Source organism: Hyalella azteca, unplaced genomic scaffold, assembly GCF_000764305.2.
Source record: "Hyalella azteca isolate HAZT.00-mixed unplaced genomic scaffold, Hazt_2.0.2 contig15104, whole genome shotgun sequence".
In the NCBI taxonomy this organism is placed as follows: Eukaryota; Metazoa; Arthropoda; class Malacostraca; order Amphipoda; family Hyalellidae; genus Hyalella; species Hyalella azteca.
In genome coordinates this window covers 1-19,538 of record NW_025944967.1, presented here as the reverse complement: position 1 = coordinate 19,538, position 19,538 = coordinate 1, and the positions used below count along the sequence as shown (strand labels likewise).

General features: G+C 37.4%; 1 protein-coding gene across 1 annotated transcript; it reads right to left on the bottom strand.

The window, feature by feature from the left end:
- Positions 1-198: 198 nt before the first annotated feature.
- On the bottom strand, positions 199-12,549 carry LOC108680704. Its single transcript, XM_018169594.2, has 4 exons — positions 11,750-12,549; positions 4,288-4,527; positions 2,243-2,385; positions 199-1,653 (listed from the first exon to the last, which is right to left on the bottom strand). The coding sequence occupies exons 1-4, from the start codon at positions 11,841-11,843 to the stop codon at positions 1,303-1,305; spliced, it is 828 nt and encodes a 275-aa protein (XP_018025083.1). The 5' UTR covers positions 11,844-12,549; the 3' UTR covers positions 199-1,302.
- Between the last annotated feature and the right edge of the window lie 6,989 nt (positions 12,550-19,538).

Below are 19,538 nucleotides of genomic sequence, written 5' to 3'. Positions count from 1 at the left end.
TTATGGCTTCAATCCCGCACATCTTAAGCCGAGCTGGTAAGGTGTCGTGCTAGAGTGCTATCTTCCTAGTCCGATGTTGGAGTTCATGGCTTCGAAAAATCATTCATCGTACAAAAAGATTTGTTTATAATTATTAAAAAATACCACTTGTGCATTGCTAAGATGAATTAAAAGGTTTGAAGGAAATTTAAAAATATAAACGTTTTCAGATTTCTTTCAATCGAAACCTATGGAACCGCGTTTGGTGTGTACCGTTGTGATCGAATTCTCGTGTTGTCGCGTCACCATGATGAGAATGAGATAATATTACTCCTGTTCTCCAGTTTTTTTATTAGTAAGACTCAAGATGCGGATGCTCAGCCTCATCATTGTCAAAACACGTCATAACCTGAAGTCAATTCAAAATTTTAATGACACCATAAAACAGAATTCGACGGAGATTCTGAAGTTCAGATGACTCGCACGACTCACGTTAGCAAATTTTTCTCTTTTTCGCTCATCGAATACTATTTAGCATAAGTATGCTGCGTTATTCAGTCTGCTATTAGTAAGTCTGCTATTAGTAAGTCTGCTATTTTTGAGGTCTCGAGGTACCATTGTGTGAACAAAATATATGGATGTAATCGACCGTAGGAAAACCATTTCTCTAAGTAACTATTGTTGGAAATTTAGTTCGGTCGTTGGTCTATTATCAAGCCGAAATATCGTTACCATGATACCAGGTAACGATACGGGCGATAACACAACTTTAGATCTAGAGCTTACCCTAAAGAATTCTCAGATACAATTCTGGAAACCTTCGAGAGGGAAGATAAATCGTTCATAATGAAAGAGGCCATGCGGCACGACGGTCTTGTCCATTCCGTGCATTGCCTGGCAATCCAAGATACCTCTTCGCACGAAGTCTCTCGAAGCATACAAGGATTCAAATTGATCTGGCTCTTAATCCATGATCAGGCCTTGAATGGTCATGTATTTGTACCAGCTTAGCAATCCTGATAATACGCGTTACACAAAACGTCACATTTCGTGCTGCGGTAAAAAACAATAGAAGTGAAGCTGGTAACTAACCGCTCGAACCGCAGCATTAATTAACGCACTTGGAGGTTTATGGCTTCATAAAAATGTAGTCGACAAATAGTACTTGTCCTGCAGGGAAAAAATGCAGATTTGGTCCTGCTATCCTTATCAAGCATTTCAACTGCAGACAATACCGGAGCTGTGGCCGGTCATAAATCTTTTGTACACTGATGTCTATTTACATAATTTGAGAATAAATACGTCCTAGAGAATTGTATAGCACTAATCATCATCGTCATCTATAGTTTGAGAGTCTGAGGAAGATTTTTCATCATTTAGCTTAGCAAGTATGGCTGTAATTTCTGCAACAGTGTTAGTTAATGGCGGTGGTGTCGGTAGAGCTGAACTAGACTCGTTCTCGGTGCTTGGAAGCGGCACCTCAGGAATTTCTTGCAATAGCTCCTGGTCCAAGAGATGGTCTAGAGGAGCAACTGTGGTGGTAGTTGCTGCAGTCTCTGGTGCTGGACTGCGCAGGGGGAAGTTCAGTCGACCCTGACGCCTGGATCCAGCTGCTGCACCATTGCGTTGGCGCTGGGGGTTACGTCTTCTGTTTAATTGCGTGGGTCGACCCACCTGAAACGAGGCAATAGGAAATATTGAAAGGCTTTTGAGAAGTCTTTTTTTGAGAATGAAAGACTTCTGAGAAGTCTTTTTTGAGAATGAAAGACTTCTGAGAAGTCTTTTTTTGAGAATGAAAGGCTTTTGAGAACTCCTTTTTTGAGAATGCAAGACTTTTGAGAAAGACTTAATATTTTGTCCTGCTTTCTTCTATCTTTCGATTTTTGACACTTCAAAAGTGTTTGGAATATTAGAGCCCACGTTAATATCGGTATTCGTCAGCGTCGACGCTACAATGCCAACCAACAAAGAAAAGACTGGCCCCGTGAGAAAAATACATGCTCAATAATCGTATGAACGGCCTTCCGTGTTATTACACATAAAATTTCCTCCAAGTACAACAATATCATCCTGGATGAAACACTAGTGGCTCTACATAAGAAACACGAACTTATATAGGTATTTGGTCTGAGTAACTCTTCTTTTCGCCTCCACAAATGGTCAAAATTAAAAACCATCTTGCAATACGTTTTATTCATTTCAAATTAAATCTAGGAATCGTGGGACCCTGGAAACAAACCTAGAGAGACCTCCACCAACTGACCTGTAGTCCCATGTAGAACTGAATAGACCCTTTGTACTTCTCAGGTGAGAAGGTCGAGAGAGGGTTAGGGCCGTAAGTGAAGGCCGGTCTGCAGCGGCCCCCAGCGTCTCTCATATATTGGTTGGGGCACACGTCGGGGGCGGCTGAAGAACACACGCGGTTAAGACATCGTCACGTAGGTAAATCATTTGAACCTCATATTCTTGCTCAAATTGAAGTTACCTTATGATGTCGCAGTATTTTAAAAAGAAAAATATTGCTAGAAAAATAATACAATATTCCCTATTATTAGGATTTGAGGGAGTTATTTGTTATGATTGCATGAATTTAGATGACATTCGTCAACGCTTATGTGAATGTGATCCTCTGCAAGAAGAAATCAGGTAAAAAGTTGAGTATCGTTAAATAGATATTAATGACCTTTGTCAGTTATGGATTGCTTGGCAGTGAAAGATAAATATTGCATTTTCAATACAAATTAAACGATTGGCGTTTTTTTATCATTTTTGGAGCTGAAACCCAACTTCGGTCATATTACAATTGAACCTGTTCTGTCCGAACTCAGAGTAGGTATATACAAAGACAAAATGAAGGAAACCCCTGAGAAATCCACAAAATATACCTCCTAGTTTAGTTTGGTATAGATCCACCTCCTGCGGCAATTACAGCCTCAATTCTCCAAGGTATTCATACAAATTGCGAATTGCTTCCAAAAGAATTTAAACCTGTTCTTCAGTTAAAACTTCCTCCAGCTCTTTGAAAGGCGATGTCGGCAGGAATCGACTTCTGACCTGCATCTCTACAATCGAAAATAAATGCTCAATAATATTCAGGTCTGGTGATTGTGGTGGCCAAATGAGATGCTCAATTTCATAAGAATGTTCCGCGTGCCATTTTTTAACAATTTCAGCTATATGGATCGGAGCATTATCATCTTGAAATCCGGCGTTCCCCACGGAAACAGTGCTTGAACCATTGGATGAACTTTGCCCTCCAAATTCCTAAATAGTCACGGCTGCTGATTCTTGAATGAAGAGAAATTATTGGTTCGCCGGATTTCCAAGAAATAGCACCCCGGATCATCACAGATCCCCCGCCATGTTTTACGGTTGGGAGGAGGCAGTCGGGATTAAATAACTCCTCTGGCTGTCTTCAAACTTAAACTCGGCCAGAGTTTGGAAATGAGGTGAACAATTATTCGTCAGAAATTTCATTTTTTCACTGCTCGAGGGACCAATTTTGGAGGTTTTTACACCACTCATAATGCTCTGATGCATTTGTATTTGAAACCAGAGGTTTTCTAATTGCAGCTCTTTTATAGAGTCCAAATCTGTGCAGCTCTCGGGGGACAGTCTTTATGGAATCTTGGTTTTGTATGCGTATATTGAGGTCTGCAGTAATTTTAACAGCCGTGGTCTTTCGATTGTCCCTCACCATTTAATTTAGGTACTTCCAAAGGTCTCTCTCAGACAATTTCAACATTTCGGCCAGACCTGTGCTTTGCTGAAGACGTTTTCCATCTCTTTCAACAGCAGTCATTACTTTTGAGACAGTACTAGAAACGTCAAGCATTCGGGAAGTTCCTGTCACACTAGCACCTGCCATACGAGGGCCAATCTTTTGGCCTCTTTGAAAGTCAGAGAGGTTTGTCATTAATAGGTTGGGTTATTGACACAAAAATTTGTGTGCACCAAACTATCGGTAATAGCCCTGAACGCAATTGAGTCTTTCTTTGGCACGATATACACGATACCTATACTCGTTGGAATCGGATGAAGTTTACAGACCAAATTTGTAACGATAACCTATTTTAACTGTAGACATTCGCTGGAAATAGTTTTACAAAATGTTGGAAAAATTTTAAAGGGTCTATACATGGGTATAGGCCTTTCAACATAATGAGAAAAGCAAGTACAGTAATCACTCTAAAATAATGACAATATAATACTGGAACCTCTCGTCTGAAATCGATGAGCACCCTATATACCTACATCAGGAATACACTAATGAATAAACAAATGAATTTTTTTCAGAAAAGCCCTCACATATTATCGCAGCATTGAGGCCAGGATCGGGCCCCTCGAAGTCGGTGCCCTGCGGCGCCGGGATACCTGCCAGCGTGATGAGGGTTGTGAACTTAGGGTGATAGAGGAGCGTGAGCTGAGGGTGAGTGCCCTGAGTCATCACATCGGGGTCTATCAAAGGGCGTGAGTGACACAGGCTGCCCGGCAGCTGAAGTGCCAAGACCGTCAGAAGTACGACGCGTGTGGTTGCCGCTTGTGAACCTGCAATACAACGTGATTAATAGATACGTAAGAGAATATGAGTGGGTGACAGCAATGCAAAGCCTGAGGAAAAGTCTATCTATCCCAAACTGTATCAATAGCCGGAGCACGTATGTACGCCTATGTCCGTTGTATAAATCCTACATGTGCCTTCGAATTTATTAATTTACGGATTTTAAGCAAACTATCTTGGCGACATGAAGCTAACCAAAACACTTACTTAATAAATAACGAAAACGGAACAGGGCGAGCGAAATAATGGGTAATTCCCATTTCTTTTCGAATTTCACAAGTAAATTCAACTATGCATTGTATTTTCAACAAGCCTGGCTTAAGTTTACTTCATGACCTTATTCGTGTATCTCATAGTGCCACAATGTTAAGTTTTGTTCCAATTTGCCTGTGAAATTGGTGCAAAATAATTATGGCTCTATATACGAGCAGCGAGTACGTTACTAGGTACGTCACTCGTAATCCTTAAATCTACGAACTTGCTTCTGAAGCCAGCGGTGACATTTGGCTTAAGAGCCCTGGTGACGAGACGGCAATCCTACATGCCACATTTTGCGTCAAGGTTGTCATCATCAGCCTTATGCTCCCATTGTGCGAGTCTTCGCGCGGCTGTTTTATAGCTAGTGCAAAGACCATATGTTAAGCTGACGGCGTTGGCAGAAGACGTCTAAGAATGCGATAAAAATACTCGGTGTGATGGTATGCGAAATGCAAATGAAAATTGACAGTTGACTATGTACATAAAGAGCGCCAAGTTCAACAAGTTGAAGGAAGGCAATCGTTCAAAATGCTCTGCGTTCAAGCATAAGATAAGTAACAGTTATTGCAGAGACTGAAGGGCCTTGAACTGAGGAAGATTACATCACTTGACTTGGCTGCATTAGGAGGTCAAATGTCATCATTGATACGTGTTGCACGACGGGTAAGCTTGCTTCATTTATTATTGTAACACAATCTGCACTGAAGGCCGCACGCACAAAAAAAAACCTATTCGCTCTGCTTGACTTATCAACGCCATCAAATGACAACGATTAGAATTCTAGGGCACACAAAAGTATTTAATGTTATTTTAAGCTCCGTAATTAGGGCTGACCTTGTAACAGGGAATTTTCCAGAAAACATAATACGCAACTATATAGGTAAACATTGTACTTATAATTAATACCCATTAAATGACTATGACCAAAGTAGTACCATAACAACAGGGAAGAAAATTTGAACCTTTTGTAGAAAAATTTCGTCGTGAAATGTCCTCGACATAAGAAAATCTCGCTCGAATATTTTTTAAGAATACTCGCATAACTCAATTTAATTGAAATGTTAATTATTCTCTTCAACAAGTTAGTAAGTTCAGTATTCAACACAATCATTCAATGCATTTTTCCGATGCATTCTGAGAATGCATATGAATGAGAATGCAGTTTGAGTGGGCAACGCAAGAAAAAATATGAATCATTCTGTTGTAAAACAGTGTCAAGAACTCATGTTTCAGTGTTGCAGAGAATAACTGAATTGACAAAGGTAAATTTCAGGCGCATCGACAAAAAATATAACTCAGTACTCACTGCAGTGAGTGACAGAGAGCGCATTTTCTCGTCGACGAAAACTTGAGGTCACGGACGGACGGACAGACGGACGGACAGACAGACAGACGGACATGACGAGCACAATAGTGCATTTTTTCCATAAATGAGAAAATGCGCTAAAAAGGGTTAGAGGTAAAAGGATAATAGCCCTAGATTTCTAGCGCTCTTAATAGTTGAGTATTGAATTACTGATAGCTTTATTATCAAAATACTTATAAGATTAGTAATTTAGTAGGTACTCAATTAAAATAAGAACGTTCACCTTATTCTTCTCCAATTAAAAACCTTAAATTGCAGTTTCGAGGAAAACCGAAAATACTTCATTCACAGATGTTCTGCATAACTTATTATTATTTAAAAAACACTATTATCCGCACTGAATTCTGTGTGGTGCAATAAAAATTCAGGACAGTACAGGGCACCTAAAGGTACCTCAAACGATAAATTCTGTAACTGCGGACCGCTTTATATACAAGGTCAACTGAGCGGCAATTAGTCTAGCCAGAGTCATTCTAACTGGTTAATTAAATAGTCTAATGCGTTATATATTCTGTTTCTATATTGCGCGTAAATTTGACACTTCCCAGGAAAGTTGGACAAGGATCTCGGGCAAAGCAAACGCGTTGAAGGCAGCAACTATATAAAAAATAAAGAACACTGTAAAATCTCTCGTGCTTCTAATGTTGACTTTCTTGCCATTAGTTGTCTGATGTCATAAGATATCTTCCTTTGTTTCAAGTAATTGTTATAAACCGCTGCGATAAGGATTTCACGTTTCTATGTCCTTGATCATAGACCAGTTTCCAGCCTCCGTCCGTTTTGGACTCCTCTAACTACGCCACGGAATACGAGTATATGTTGCTGGCCGAGTAGCGAGTTCCCAGTAAAATTCCCTTTACCACCCACCATGATTTCTGGATAGCTTTATTACTTAGAGTTGTGTGCCTGTAACCGCAGCTGACTCAATTCTTGTGAGAGGAATTAACACAATTTGAATCGCGTAGCGGAATGATCTTAATCTCGCTCTATTTCATTCACTAGAGCAAATAGATAATGTTTAATTGGCACTGTTGCGGACTAGGCACTGGAATTAGTTCGGGATAAGTGCACACTGACATTCAAGGCAAAATAGTTTTTTTCCAATATAAATTATTTGAACGTTTTTTTTTTTTTGCGAATTTCTTCGTGAAGAAAAAAACTCTTGCGGAGCTTGAATCTTCGTGGGCGGCGTTCAAAAATTTTGATGGACTTCTGAAAGAAATGAGTTAGTAGGTAACTGGGTCCCAGTTATAAGATTTGGTTAGATACGTTATTTCTTTCTCTCACAATATAAGAAATTATCATCTCCCTTCCCGTTACAGATTTGTTTCTGTAACCTTTAGTGGTACAAAAAAAATTTTTACTCCACGTACTAACTGTAGTCGACAACCAAAATCAAGGAGAACATAATAAGGAAGAACTTCCAAATAGATTCAGTTTTAATGGTTGATTGAATCCCTGCAGTCTATCATAGAAGTAATTATTAGATATAAGAATGGACAAATTGAAAGATGAAGTGAAGAATGACGAGCTTTTTCAGTGGATAGGGGCGGCAAGGACGGCTCAGCTTGCGACATCGCTGGATACGATATAACAGCAGAGGCAGCAGCGGTGCAGCGCGCGGGAGCCCGTGTAGCTCGGAAGGCCACATCACACGGAAGCGCAGTCCTGCACCTCGACAATAACGCTCCCTATATTGCCTGGGAATCTGACGCGTCGCACCATTCACTGCCGTGATCAGGATTCCGTGGAGGGAGGGAGGGTGACAATGCAGGGCAGGAGGTCGAATAACGCTTCCCGATTTAGTAGCGCCGAGCAAAATGAATTTTGTTGGCAAGTCCGAAAATTCGCTGGGGGTTTCAAGGCATGAGATGAAGTCCTTGTGGCGTTTATTTAACGTCTAAGTACCGTCAAAGGGTAACTGTACTTAGATGGGTATCAGCAGATATTTTATCTGCTTCTGGCATCGTCATAATAATTTTTTTATAATACTATTTCGTAGACCAATGTTTTCTTCAAAATGCAATCGCATGGAAAAATTTATTCAAACAGTGCAGCAAATTCAACATGCAGTAATTATATACTCTAATTATAATCCAGGTGAAAATGTTTCATTCATAGAATATTAAAACAAACTCCGATGTATTTCGAATGTCGTTCAAATAATTACAGAAAATCTTTTATACTTGATTTCTTGTTACTGCTTATTTATAATTTATTTGTCATATATATATATCATTTGTAAAATAGGTACAGTAAGAAATTAATACTTAAATAGTAAACGTTATATCAAAAGTGTATTATTACTTATTAAGGAACACGTCATTCCAGAATGCAAACATAAAAAACGCTAAATATTCCAGATGCGTATCTACATAAACGAGAGTGTGTTGCAACATCTTTATTTCTCACGTTCTAATTACCCATTTTAGTTTTTACCAGTAAAATATTGAAAATTAAGTCTGTTGAATATTTTAGATAATGGCTCAGTACATATAAATGTAATTTCTGCGTACAAATGCGACAGACGACGATTAAAATATTCTTGTCATTTGTGCACAACCCACAGTGTAAACCACCGCTCTTCTGAGCTTGTATTAGAAATAAGAACATGAAGTGCAACGCCTCCTCTGCGAGAAATCTTTTCTCAATAAGTTCTTGTTTACGGTTAATTCTTCCTGAACATCACAACTTGATCGCCCCAGTAGCTTCTCTGGTGTCGAGATGCGTGTACGCAGCTACAGGGACATCGTAAATTATATTCTACATGACTCGATATGAGTCCTTATTGATCATCGAAGAGCCACTCAAGCCGCGCCCTAGCCAGATTGTCTTACAATAGCTATGGCAGCTGTGATGGCTGAATGTCTTACAGCAAATCAGAATGCGGCCTCCTACATACATATGATCGTATGACCATTCTTAAATTTTCTGTCTTCGGAAGGCTGCAAGAATTGTGATGATCGCAATTTGTTGACAACTCAGGCAACGAGCCGTGCAGTGAGATGACAACTGAGGCAACGAGCCGTGCAGTTAGATGACAACAGAGGCAACGAGCCGTGCAGTGAGATGACAACTCAGGCAACGAGCAGTGCAGTTACTGTNTGACATATCAGGCAACGAGCCGTGCAGTTAGCTGACAACTCAGGCAACGAGCCATGCACTGAGATGACAACTCAGGCAACGAGCCGTGCAGTTAGCTGACATACCAGGCAACGAGCCGTGCAGTTAGCTGACAACTCAGGCAACGAGCCATGCACTGAGATGACAACTCAGGCAACGAGCCGTGCAGTGAGATGACAACTCAGGCAACGAGCCGTGCAGTTAGCTGACATACCAGGCAACAAGCCGTGTCTCAGATAGGTGGCCTTCAAGTTTTTCACGCGATGTGACGTCAGTGCTGTGAGCTGCAGTGGCTCTAGAATGCCTCTCGAGCGACGGATTACTTGCAGTCTAAGACAAGAAATTTGAGATTTTCATAAAAATCTCAGATCAGAGGAAACATGACCTTCGATCGTTTTAATTCAAAAGATGTTTTAACTCAACTGTTTAGACAAGAATAGTCATATCACTTGTCAATATCTTACGATTGAAATGGTTTACTGTTATTTTTTGGCACAATAAGATTCAATTCGTGAATCGCAATCAAACCAAAGAAACGAAATCAAATTGCTTAAAATGAGATCAACTCGCTTGTGATGAAATGTTGAATCAGTATGAGATTATAAATATATTATTAAGAATTTGTTCGATACCGTTACGAATGTTAACACGGAGATTTTTTGTGTAGATACTTAGGAAACCTCACATTTATTCACTTATATCACGATGAAGGATCACTGAAGATTCGTTCATTCATAAAAATGTCAACAGTGTCATACGTGCATGACACGGAGAAACCTCGGTGATATTTCCGCCATTACCATGCAGATAATTTGTCATCCATCCATCACAAAACTTCCGTAGTATTTTTCCGTAGTAATCCCCCTCTCCCGGAGACGACATATTTGCAGTCGTTAGGTTTGCGAAATCAACTTGAATTTGAATGAGTCAAATAGCTCTTTAAAGTATTTTTAACTTGAACTTCATTAAATCATCTGAATCCCTTATTTGAAGATGCATTGTTTTACAGTTTCCCTACCCAAATCCCTGACATTTATCCCTTTTACCCGTTCTTAATTAAAGACGAGTACTACGAAACTGGAGTCTGGAACACCTTTGACATTGTCGCTTCTTTGGTTATCTGATGATTGTTTCTAGCCCTTATTAGTCTAACATATTGCTTGGAGACTCATTTCAAATCTAAATCTCTCAAAGGGCAATTTTTTTGAACAATCGAAATTCACCTCAAAAATCTCGATTTAAATTAGTACCAATCAATCATTAAAAATTCAAACTTCTGTTACCTAGACACGGTGAAGTCTGTCTGTTCTCTATGTATTTAAAAAAAAATTACCTTCACACGTGAGATTGATGACGTGAACTTGAGTATTGACAGAAGTTTCATTAACAAGCATAATGCAAACAGTGTCATTTTGCCAATAACTTAAAGAAGTAGAGGCCTTCATACCATGATCATGGCACTGGCATCTAAAAAAACAGATGTTATCTAAAACGCTGGAGCTTGAAAAAGTGTCCAAGCCAATAACCAACTCATAGTCCAAGGTCGTGTTGGACCATACAAAACCAAGAGCGAGGCCACTTCCCTTTTTAGCCATGTCGAAAAACATAAGAATTCACTATAGATACTCAATTCATATCCAAGAATCTATGAAATCAGTAACATGAATCTTACAAATAAACTTTTTGAACATTTAGCCTCGATGTAGCAAAGCATCGCATTTGACCTTTAAAATCTATGTGAGGAAGGAGTCGCGATTGTCTTTCCCGCCAAAACTCTGACTGCGGCTCACTAGCTGGCGACCTACTTTGAACATATAGAGGAACAAGACTGAATCTGACACAGTTTACATTATTATTGTTTCTTAATTTGGTCAGATAAAATAATAAAACCTGTTAATTAAGTTAAAATTTTTCCTCGTTCGGTTGAGACGTGCCTTTACGCGTCAACATCAAACCTCAACTCTGGCATTACCAGGTGACCTTGAATACGACAACACGGGATTTCAAGGTGAGATGCTTTCAGGGGCGGCATTGCCTAGTAAGAGTGATAGACCAATTTTGCTTTCGTTCTTGGAATAGTTTCCCGCGAGTTGGTGAGCGAAGAAGCCAAGGCACTGCTCTTCCGTCAATGACACAAGAGTCGCCTCTCCCAGCAATTCGACTCATAATAATTAAAAACTACATAAAACATACAAAAAAATGTATTAAAAAAACATTATTGAAATGTCTAAAATTTTAAAATCGTACTAGAAACTAGGAAATTAGGATCAATCTATTAATTAGTTACTTCTAGCATTTCTACCTACCAACTGATGAATTGTAGAGCGACTCAGGTGTTATTGGCTTCTCAATGGCTTCTGTTCTGGCCATCACATGCTAAGGTAAGTTAAAGTGTCGCGCAATAAAAAATAATAAACTTTTATCTAGGATTACGAAATCCTAAATTAGCCATGAGTACTCACTAGACTTAGTTCTTCTTGACCTGTAATCCATTGTATCCATGCCGACTGAAGTAATGAGTTTTTCAAGGTCAGACCGCAAACAATTTTTTCTCATCCAGCAGAAAAACCCTCTGTGTGTCACGAACAATAACTGGCCTGACAATGGACTTCAAGTTTCAACGTTCTTGAGCTCCACTCAAACTTGGGGCAAAAAACTCAGGGACAGCAGCTCGGTTGTAGGGCACCGAAAAATCTTCCCGAAGTTATAATTTGATGCTAAAGTTTGAAATTTTGGTAACAGGAACGTCATTATTACCCGTACAGCCGTACTAATTATAAAAAATTTGCTGAGTGAATTGAATCATCATCAGGAAACAACTTTAAAAACACAATTGAACATTTACAGTTACTATTCTTCTCAAATGCCTCGGATCTCCTCGTGGAGAAAAAATGATTCCCGACCAAGATGTTCCCCACGTAAACTGTGGTTTGTGAACTTCGTGATGGTCGGCCGTTATGATAAGAAAATCCGTAATCATTTATGCAATAAACCGACGGCCTTTCCTGCAACTGCGCGACTATTCCTGGATGGATCTACTGTACATTTTTATTGATGCTGCTCTTTCTGTAAACAATCTTGAAATGCAGTACAGTCAACCACCCAGAGGACGTCTACTTCGTTTTTTTTTTGGACTGCTCTCTCAACCTACTTCGCCAGAAGGATCACTTCTCTGCAAAGCGGAGCAGCGCGAGACAGGAGCAGCACGCGCACACAACACCGCAACGTACGAGGCAACACTAAGGAGACTTCAGAGATGCAGTGATTCAGTCCACTGTAGTCCGGCACCCCAAGTTCAAACAATGCAGCCCCCTAGAGTCAGCTCCTCACTGAACACACCCCCTCTCCTTCCATTCTTCTCAATCCCTACGCACTGCAGCAAGAACTTATGAGAGTCTCCCCTCTCAAAACCGATCAATGTATATAAATATCCCTGTGACGACATGTTTGTGAAGGTCGCTTCAGCGCCGACACGAGTCCGCTCAGTCGTAAAAACTTGTGGTGTGACGGTAGGCTCACGATAAGCTGGACGCACCTAAACAGCACTTACCAAGTTATTATTAGCTGTCATATGCGACGCATTTGCATCCACTAAGACACTATCGCGATTTTTATTTGATTTAGATGTACATTACCTTGCAATAAAAATGTCTTCGGAAAGAACAATCATTATACTATCAAATGATCTCTAAATCTATTGTTCAAAATACGATTAAAAATGCGTAAAAAACTAGTTAATATAGGCTATCGAATGAAATGTAAACATTAATAATTCCTCAGTGACTCCTTGAAGCGACATAGATAGATAGATGAACAAATATTCGGCGACGGTTTCTGTGTATTTTTATGAGTTACACATGCAATTTAAATCGTTCATGATGTCAGCAATTCGCAGTGAATTACACATGAAACTATAAATTATAGTCGCGAACCTGTAAAAACTAGAATCAAAATACAACCGGTTGTAACTTATAATTGATATTATATTATATATGATAATATGCTTATTGTAAACATTTTTTGTTATGTAGCATATACCTTGTACATAAGACTTGGTCCTGTAACACGAAGGATAGGACTGCAGCTGATGAGCTTAGACAAAAATCAGTCGGTAAACAAAACTTGCCCTATATTTTATAGCTATTTGGTACGTTTTCAGTTATAGTTTACCCCTCGATGATGTTCTTATATATTTTACATAATTCAAATTAGAAATTACCCTACCCTTTGTGTTAAATTGTTTATTCATTGTTTTCAGAAACCGAAACATCGACGAGTTTTGATTCCGAACTATCCTTCGACCAAAGAGCGACATTCATCACACTTATAACACATGGTTTTCCTATTAATGTTTTAGATCACTCGTATAAATACTGGATTTCATGACATGTTAACGAACGACATTTCGCTCATGAAATATAGGATAAAATGGTTGAGGATTGTTTGAGTTCCTGAAACAACCGATGTTGATTCATTGTTTGCATAGCAAAATTTGTTTAGTTATAACTTATACCCAACCACAAGTTCTATCTAGTCACACTCACGTTACTACTTACTCGAAGATAATTTTGTAATAATCATCACACGCAAAACATTTCCCCGTTTTCTACTCTTAAACCTAGGAGTGTAAGAAACAATTACAGCAGCCCTGTTGGTGTATGCGAACTGAACAACATTGTTCATCTCCGTCAACGCAGTCTTTTGCAATCATCTTTTCTACTTAAAGTTAATTGTCAGAAGAGCAACTCTGAGTTTTAATTGTGCTTCTGTCTTTCACGCAATTGGTGTACGTTTCATGTAGCTCACGCATATATGTATGGATTTTGTTAAGCTAGCTTGCTTTAAACTTGCCTCTTTTGGAATCGTCCGTTTTAATTTTCTTTTTCGGGTTCAAGTATATAGCATATATGACACGTTTTTTATCTTTTTTGATTCTCTCACAGACCTCGTCAATAAATATATTTGACAACAAATTGAGAAAGTTCAAGAGGCTTAGATATCCTGGTCGAGTGAGATATTCAGAAATATAGGTGTTGTAAGATAACAATTTTCCGAATAAATGTATAAATTATCGCACTTAAATACATGGAATGCGTGAAATACACGAGAAATAATGCACATGATACAATGCATCTGTCAAGAAATAAGAAAGTCATTTACGCTGCCAGACGATCGAGCAGTATACATGTTAGGTTCACTCAGGACAAATGAGTTAGTATTGTCCTAAAGGCGAAACACTTTCAGTCTTCATTTTGGTCATTATAACCAAGTTTGATGCGGCAACAGGGCGTATCAGTGCTACGTCCGCACTCTGCTTGTAGTGAGGGTAAGAAAGAAAACACATTCATTTCTCTGGTTATGATAGAAAGCTTAATCGCGACAGCGTATCTGACCACACGAGTCCTTGCCACGCGACCGACGCCAACAAGCAAGTTGGCGTCTTCATAGAGCATTTTTAATTTTTAATAAGCTTGTGTATTTATCGTTCTGTTTTTGCAAATGAAATAGACTCAAATTTTATGTAAGATTCGTTTGAGCGGAGGTCGATGTTTAGAATGAAAACTCGATATTTTATCATCTTAAGGTTTAAAAAATCACCGGGCAATAGTGTTATCAATCTTGAATTGTATATCTTGAAGAAACATATTTAAAATATTTTATAAAGGACTAGAATATTGTCCAACAATGATGCCTGGAAAATAAGATCCAGATCTCAGTTTAGGTGTTGTTTTCTTTGGTGTCCCCCAAGTTGAACATTATCATCGGCAGGATCAGGTAGACCAGATGGAAGATTTAAATAAATTGAATTGGGGCAAAAGCAAAATAATTAAAACACATTCTTGTTATGTCACTGTAGATTGATATGTCCATGGCATCGATGCTATGGACAATGTAGCACGGATATCCGAACAAGTAAAATTTATACAAGTAAGAAATCAGTACATAAATATTTTAAAACTGATTCCTGATAAACTGATAAGCGATAGTAAATTTTTCTTTCATGAGGTCTAATAGATAAAATTATTAATTCAAATCATGTTGTGCATTAAATATTATACTTTAAAATATTTAAATATTTAAACAAAACTTTTTATAAATCACATAAATAACTCGCTCCTTGATTTTGTGACCATTCACTGTGGGTTCTTAATTAAATGGATCTTGAAATGACTGAAAACCCAATTCAATGGGTATCTGACAGGCGGAAAATTTTACCGAAGGCTCTAGTGATGACAGAAAACCTTTTCGATTTTATTCTCGCACAGCAGAGAGCAAGAAAAAAATTCATATGATTTAAATTTTTGGCATGAGCTCCGAAGTGGCTTCTTGAAACAAGTTTCTATTCAAAGGAAAAAAGGAATCGTTCACTTAACAATTATTCAATTAAATCGTAACGTACGCGAGAGTTTCAAATATTGTTTATTCTTATTCTAGATTGCATGCGACTTATTTGACCAGAAATTATCTTGGTGTCAGTAAGCTTACCTTTTCCTCTTGCATGCTTTTGCTCCTGAAAAACCAGATCAAGATGTAAAAATGCTTCATACAACCATTCATAATATTGGGCATGTAAGTTCTTCAATTCAGTTCATGCAGATGATTTTCGAGCGTGATCGTGAAAGCGAGACTTTGCTTGCAATATGTTGAACAATAATATTTTGACCCATTTTACTTGGCCTTTAGCACATGCACTATTATGTTCTTTGTTTCAATCAGTACATTAAAACAAACCATCAAAAACTGCGAGAGCCACTTTTCTGAACTTAGGGCGAATGCCCTAAGTTTTTTATTAATATTATTTTTTGGTACGAAATGTTACGTTAACATACAATTGGTTCTTTGTGATAAAAATTACCATAACTAACAATTCAGCAAGCGTTCGCCAACTCTTACCCCTGACAAATCGTCTGCTATAAATACTCTACCAAGACAATTAATTATATGTTTAAAATGTTATACTGATTGCATTGATATCATACTAAGATTAGATTTTAATAGGCGTTTCACTAATATCGATGATGCATTCGGTATAGGGCAACCTGGGGCAGCGCGCCCCCCACTTTTTTTAAACTAAATTTTTGATGAAGTTTTAATTGATACGAGGTGGTTCTTTGTTTTGTTTAAAGGTGCAACTAATGAGGAATGTATGATGTGAATTAGACGCCTATTTCAAAGTAATTTCAAAATCTTCATCTATAGTAATGGAAAAAAACTTTATTTAGCGGCAAAAAATTTTTTATCTGGACTAAAACAGTTATTCGCAATGAACTTGATAACGCAAACACTTAACAAAACGTAAATCCGTACACTTCATCCCAGTGAAACTGTCGACAGGCGGTAGAGAATACGGACCAATATCTGCCATACTTAGCAAGAAACCCGCTATGGGCCCATGACCCGCAGTGGGCTCGCTGCCCCATGTTACCCTATCGCTTAATTTTGTGCTCAAAGCTGTATCAAGCGTGAAGGCTTAGAAATTTTACTGGCTTTCAAATTTAAATTATTATTATTTCCTGATGTAAATCCGGAATTGCATTCAATTAACAGCTGCTTATTGTTGTAAGCAATCATTAATGTTGTTAGGGACCGCCTGTAGATACAATAATTTTATCGATAGTTAGGTTACGTTTTTGTCATTTTGTTTTTGAGTTACTATTACGTGACCTCGTGTAGACCCGCCCTGTATCTTGTCATTGCTATGAGATCCACCACAGAGGTTAGTACTTGCATTATTTATCGTGTTGATCTTCGTGTTGACATAGTGGTGGATTATTTGGTTATATTTAATATTATTTATATTAGTTTTTATTTGTGTTATATTCATTTGTTAGAGTTCCGTTAATTCAAGTCCTTAATTTGTATTTATTTGTGTTTTTCAGCGGGGCTCCGAACCTAGAACATGATCAGGAATTAATAGTCAAGAGCCAGAAAGATACACGGTTTATAGTTTTGTTTTCTTGCATTTATTCTTCTTTGTTATTATAGTTCTTAACTTATCAGTTTTTATTCATCCTTTATTTACGATCATTGGCCAAGTGTTCGGGGTCAGATAATGTTTACTTATTGACTAGTCCCCAACAATGTTTCTGAATTTTGAAGCATAAATGTTAGTAACTGAAACTCAACGGTTAGCAAATATTGAAGGTTAATGCTTGAACTCTTGGCTTGCGTATACCATTACGGAGTGATGAACTTGAACATGTTTACCGTGCTAAAGTTAACCGACCTGCCAAATGTTAAAGAAACCCGAAAGAGGATGCATTTTAAATGATATCAACAATCTATTATATACTTAGATATTCACCGCAAGCCAGGAAATTCTAAATTTGAACCAAAAAAACAAGGCTGCTGGCGAGCTCGGCAACCTTGATCTTCTTTGAGACTGTTTTTAGTCGCATTTTCGAGAGGGCAGACATGGGTCCTGCGAACACCGACAGCCTGCAGCCGCTCACTGAGTTATAACGAAACTTATTTGACTAAAATGAAATTAAATAAGACATAATCACGGGGCAAATTGCAGCTATGATACCGCGTCCACGTCCACTGTTGGCTTTACGCGTGTGGTCGCCGTACTACCTCGCAACATCTCGTCATGAACTTATTTTCTCGTCATGAACTTATTTTCTCGTCATGAACTTATTTTCTCGTCATGAACTTATGAACTCATTACCTCATGGTAAGAACGAATATTGTTTACTCTGCAGATTGTTCATTTTTTTCAAGTACGTGTTCAGTTATTTATAAAACTTGCAAAATATCGTTAGAAAATATCAAATTTTATAATACTGAATACGTAATTTATATCATTCAATTTATAATGCATGATTTTATAGGATGAAACTGCGATTAGGCATAAAATATTTAAACATTTAAAAACATTGTTTTTTGACTAATATGTAATTGTCCTGAATTTAAATGAGTCTCTGAGAAATCTAACTCAATTACGATAAATATATATTGATATTGCCTCGAATGTTTTGCATCACTGTTTCAATTGATTTTTTGTTAAATATTAAAGTCTAATTTGATACTAACTGTTTTATTTTTGACTGGCATCTTTTCTATATTTTAATTTGAATAATATTCCAGTCCTTTCTTTGGATCACCGTTTTCATAGCTTGTTCAGAAAATAAAAGTGTCGATCGCGCGAACTCACACAATTATTCATTTTAAAATTTAAAAAATTGTAAAAAGGGAGCGTCGGTTGCGTTAGGATTGGCCCATATACAGGGTGTTTCAGAATTAAGTAACCCTTTTAATTTGTTAATAAATAAAAAACTAAGAACGTTATGAAGTTGAAACTTGTTTTATTTTCTTTTAAATAAAACAAGTTTCAACTTCATAACGTTCTTTGTTTTTTATTTATTAACAAATTAAAAGGGTTACTTAATTCTGAAACACCCTGTACTTAATGCTTTGTTATATTACAGTTTTACCAGCTTCAGATCTTATGATATTAATTAATTCGATAAAATTTCAATGAATCTTGCCGTGCAAACAGAATTTATTTAATTTCATTAAAACCATATTGATACTTCTCAATCACTTTGAAATTTTATCATGATTGGTGTTTGGGACAAAGTTACCTTCAATCGAAATTAAATTCTCAAACTTCATCACATAGGTACCTTGAAACCATATAAAACCTATGTTCAATATTGGTAGGGTTATATATTAATTATTATATTTTTCCCTCCTTTATTGAAAAAATTTACATATAATTACACGAAATAAAAACATATACAACCAATTTCCTTTTGGTGGAGAACATTGCATTGTAAGATATATAAAAGTATTTTACATCACACATGGTTTTCTAGTTTTGATACATGGAACTGATTCTTTTTTAAAGCTTAACTATTCTTCTTATTACAACACTTCTCTTTAACTTCATTTCTTGTTGTTTGTTTGTTTGTTTGTTTGTCTGCTACAAATCTTATAATCGATATTTAACACACTTTGACCTCTCTAATCGATCTGAAATTTTGCACACTTGCGTAAAGTTGGAGACAATGCATGAATCAAATGTCAAAATAAATGATTTTGAAAATTAAACATTTTTTTTTCAATATTAAAAAAATGGAAAAAATAATTTTGTCAGGTACAAATCTTATAACTGATAATTGACACACTTTTACCTGTCTAATTGATCTGAAATTTTGCTTACTTGTGTGAAGTCATAGGCAATGCATGAATCAATTAACAGAATAAATAATAAAAAAAAATTATATATTAAATTTCTTGTTCTGT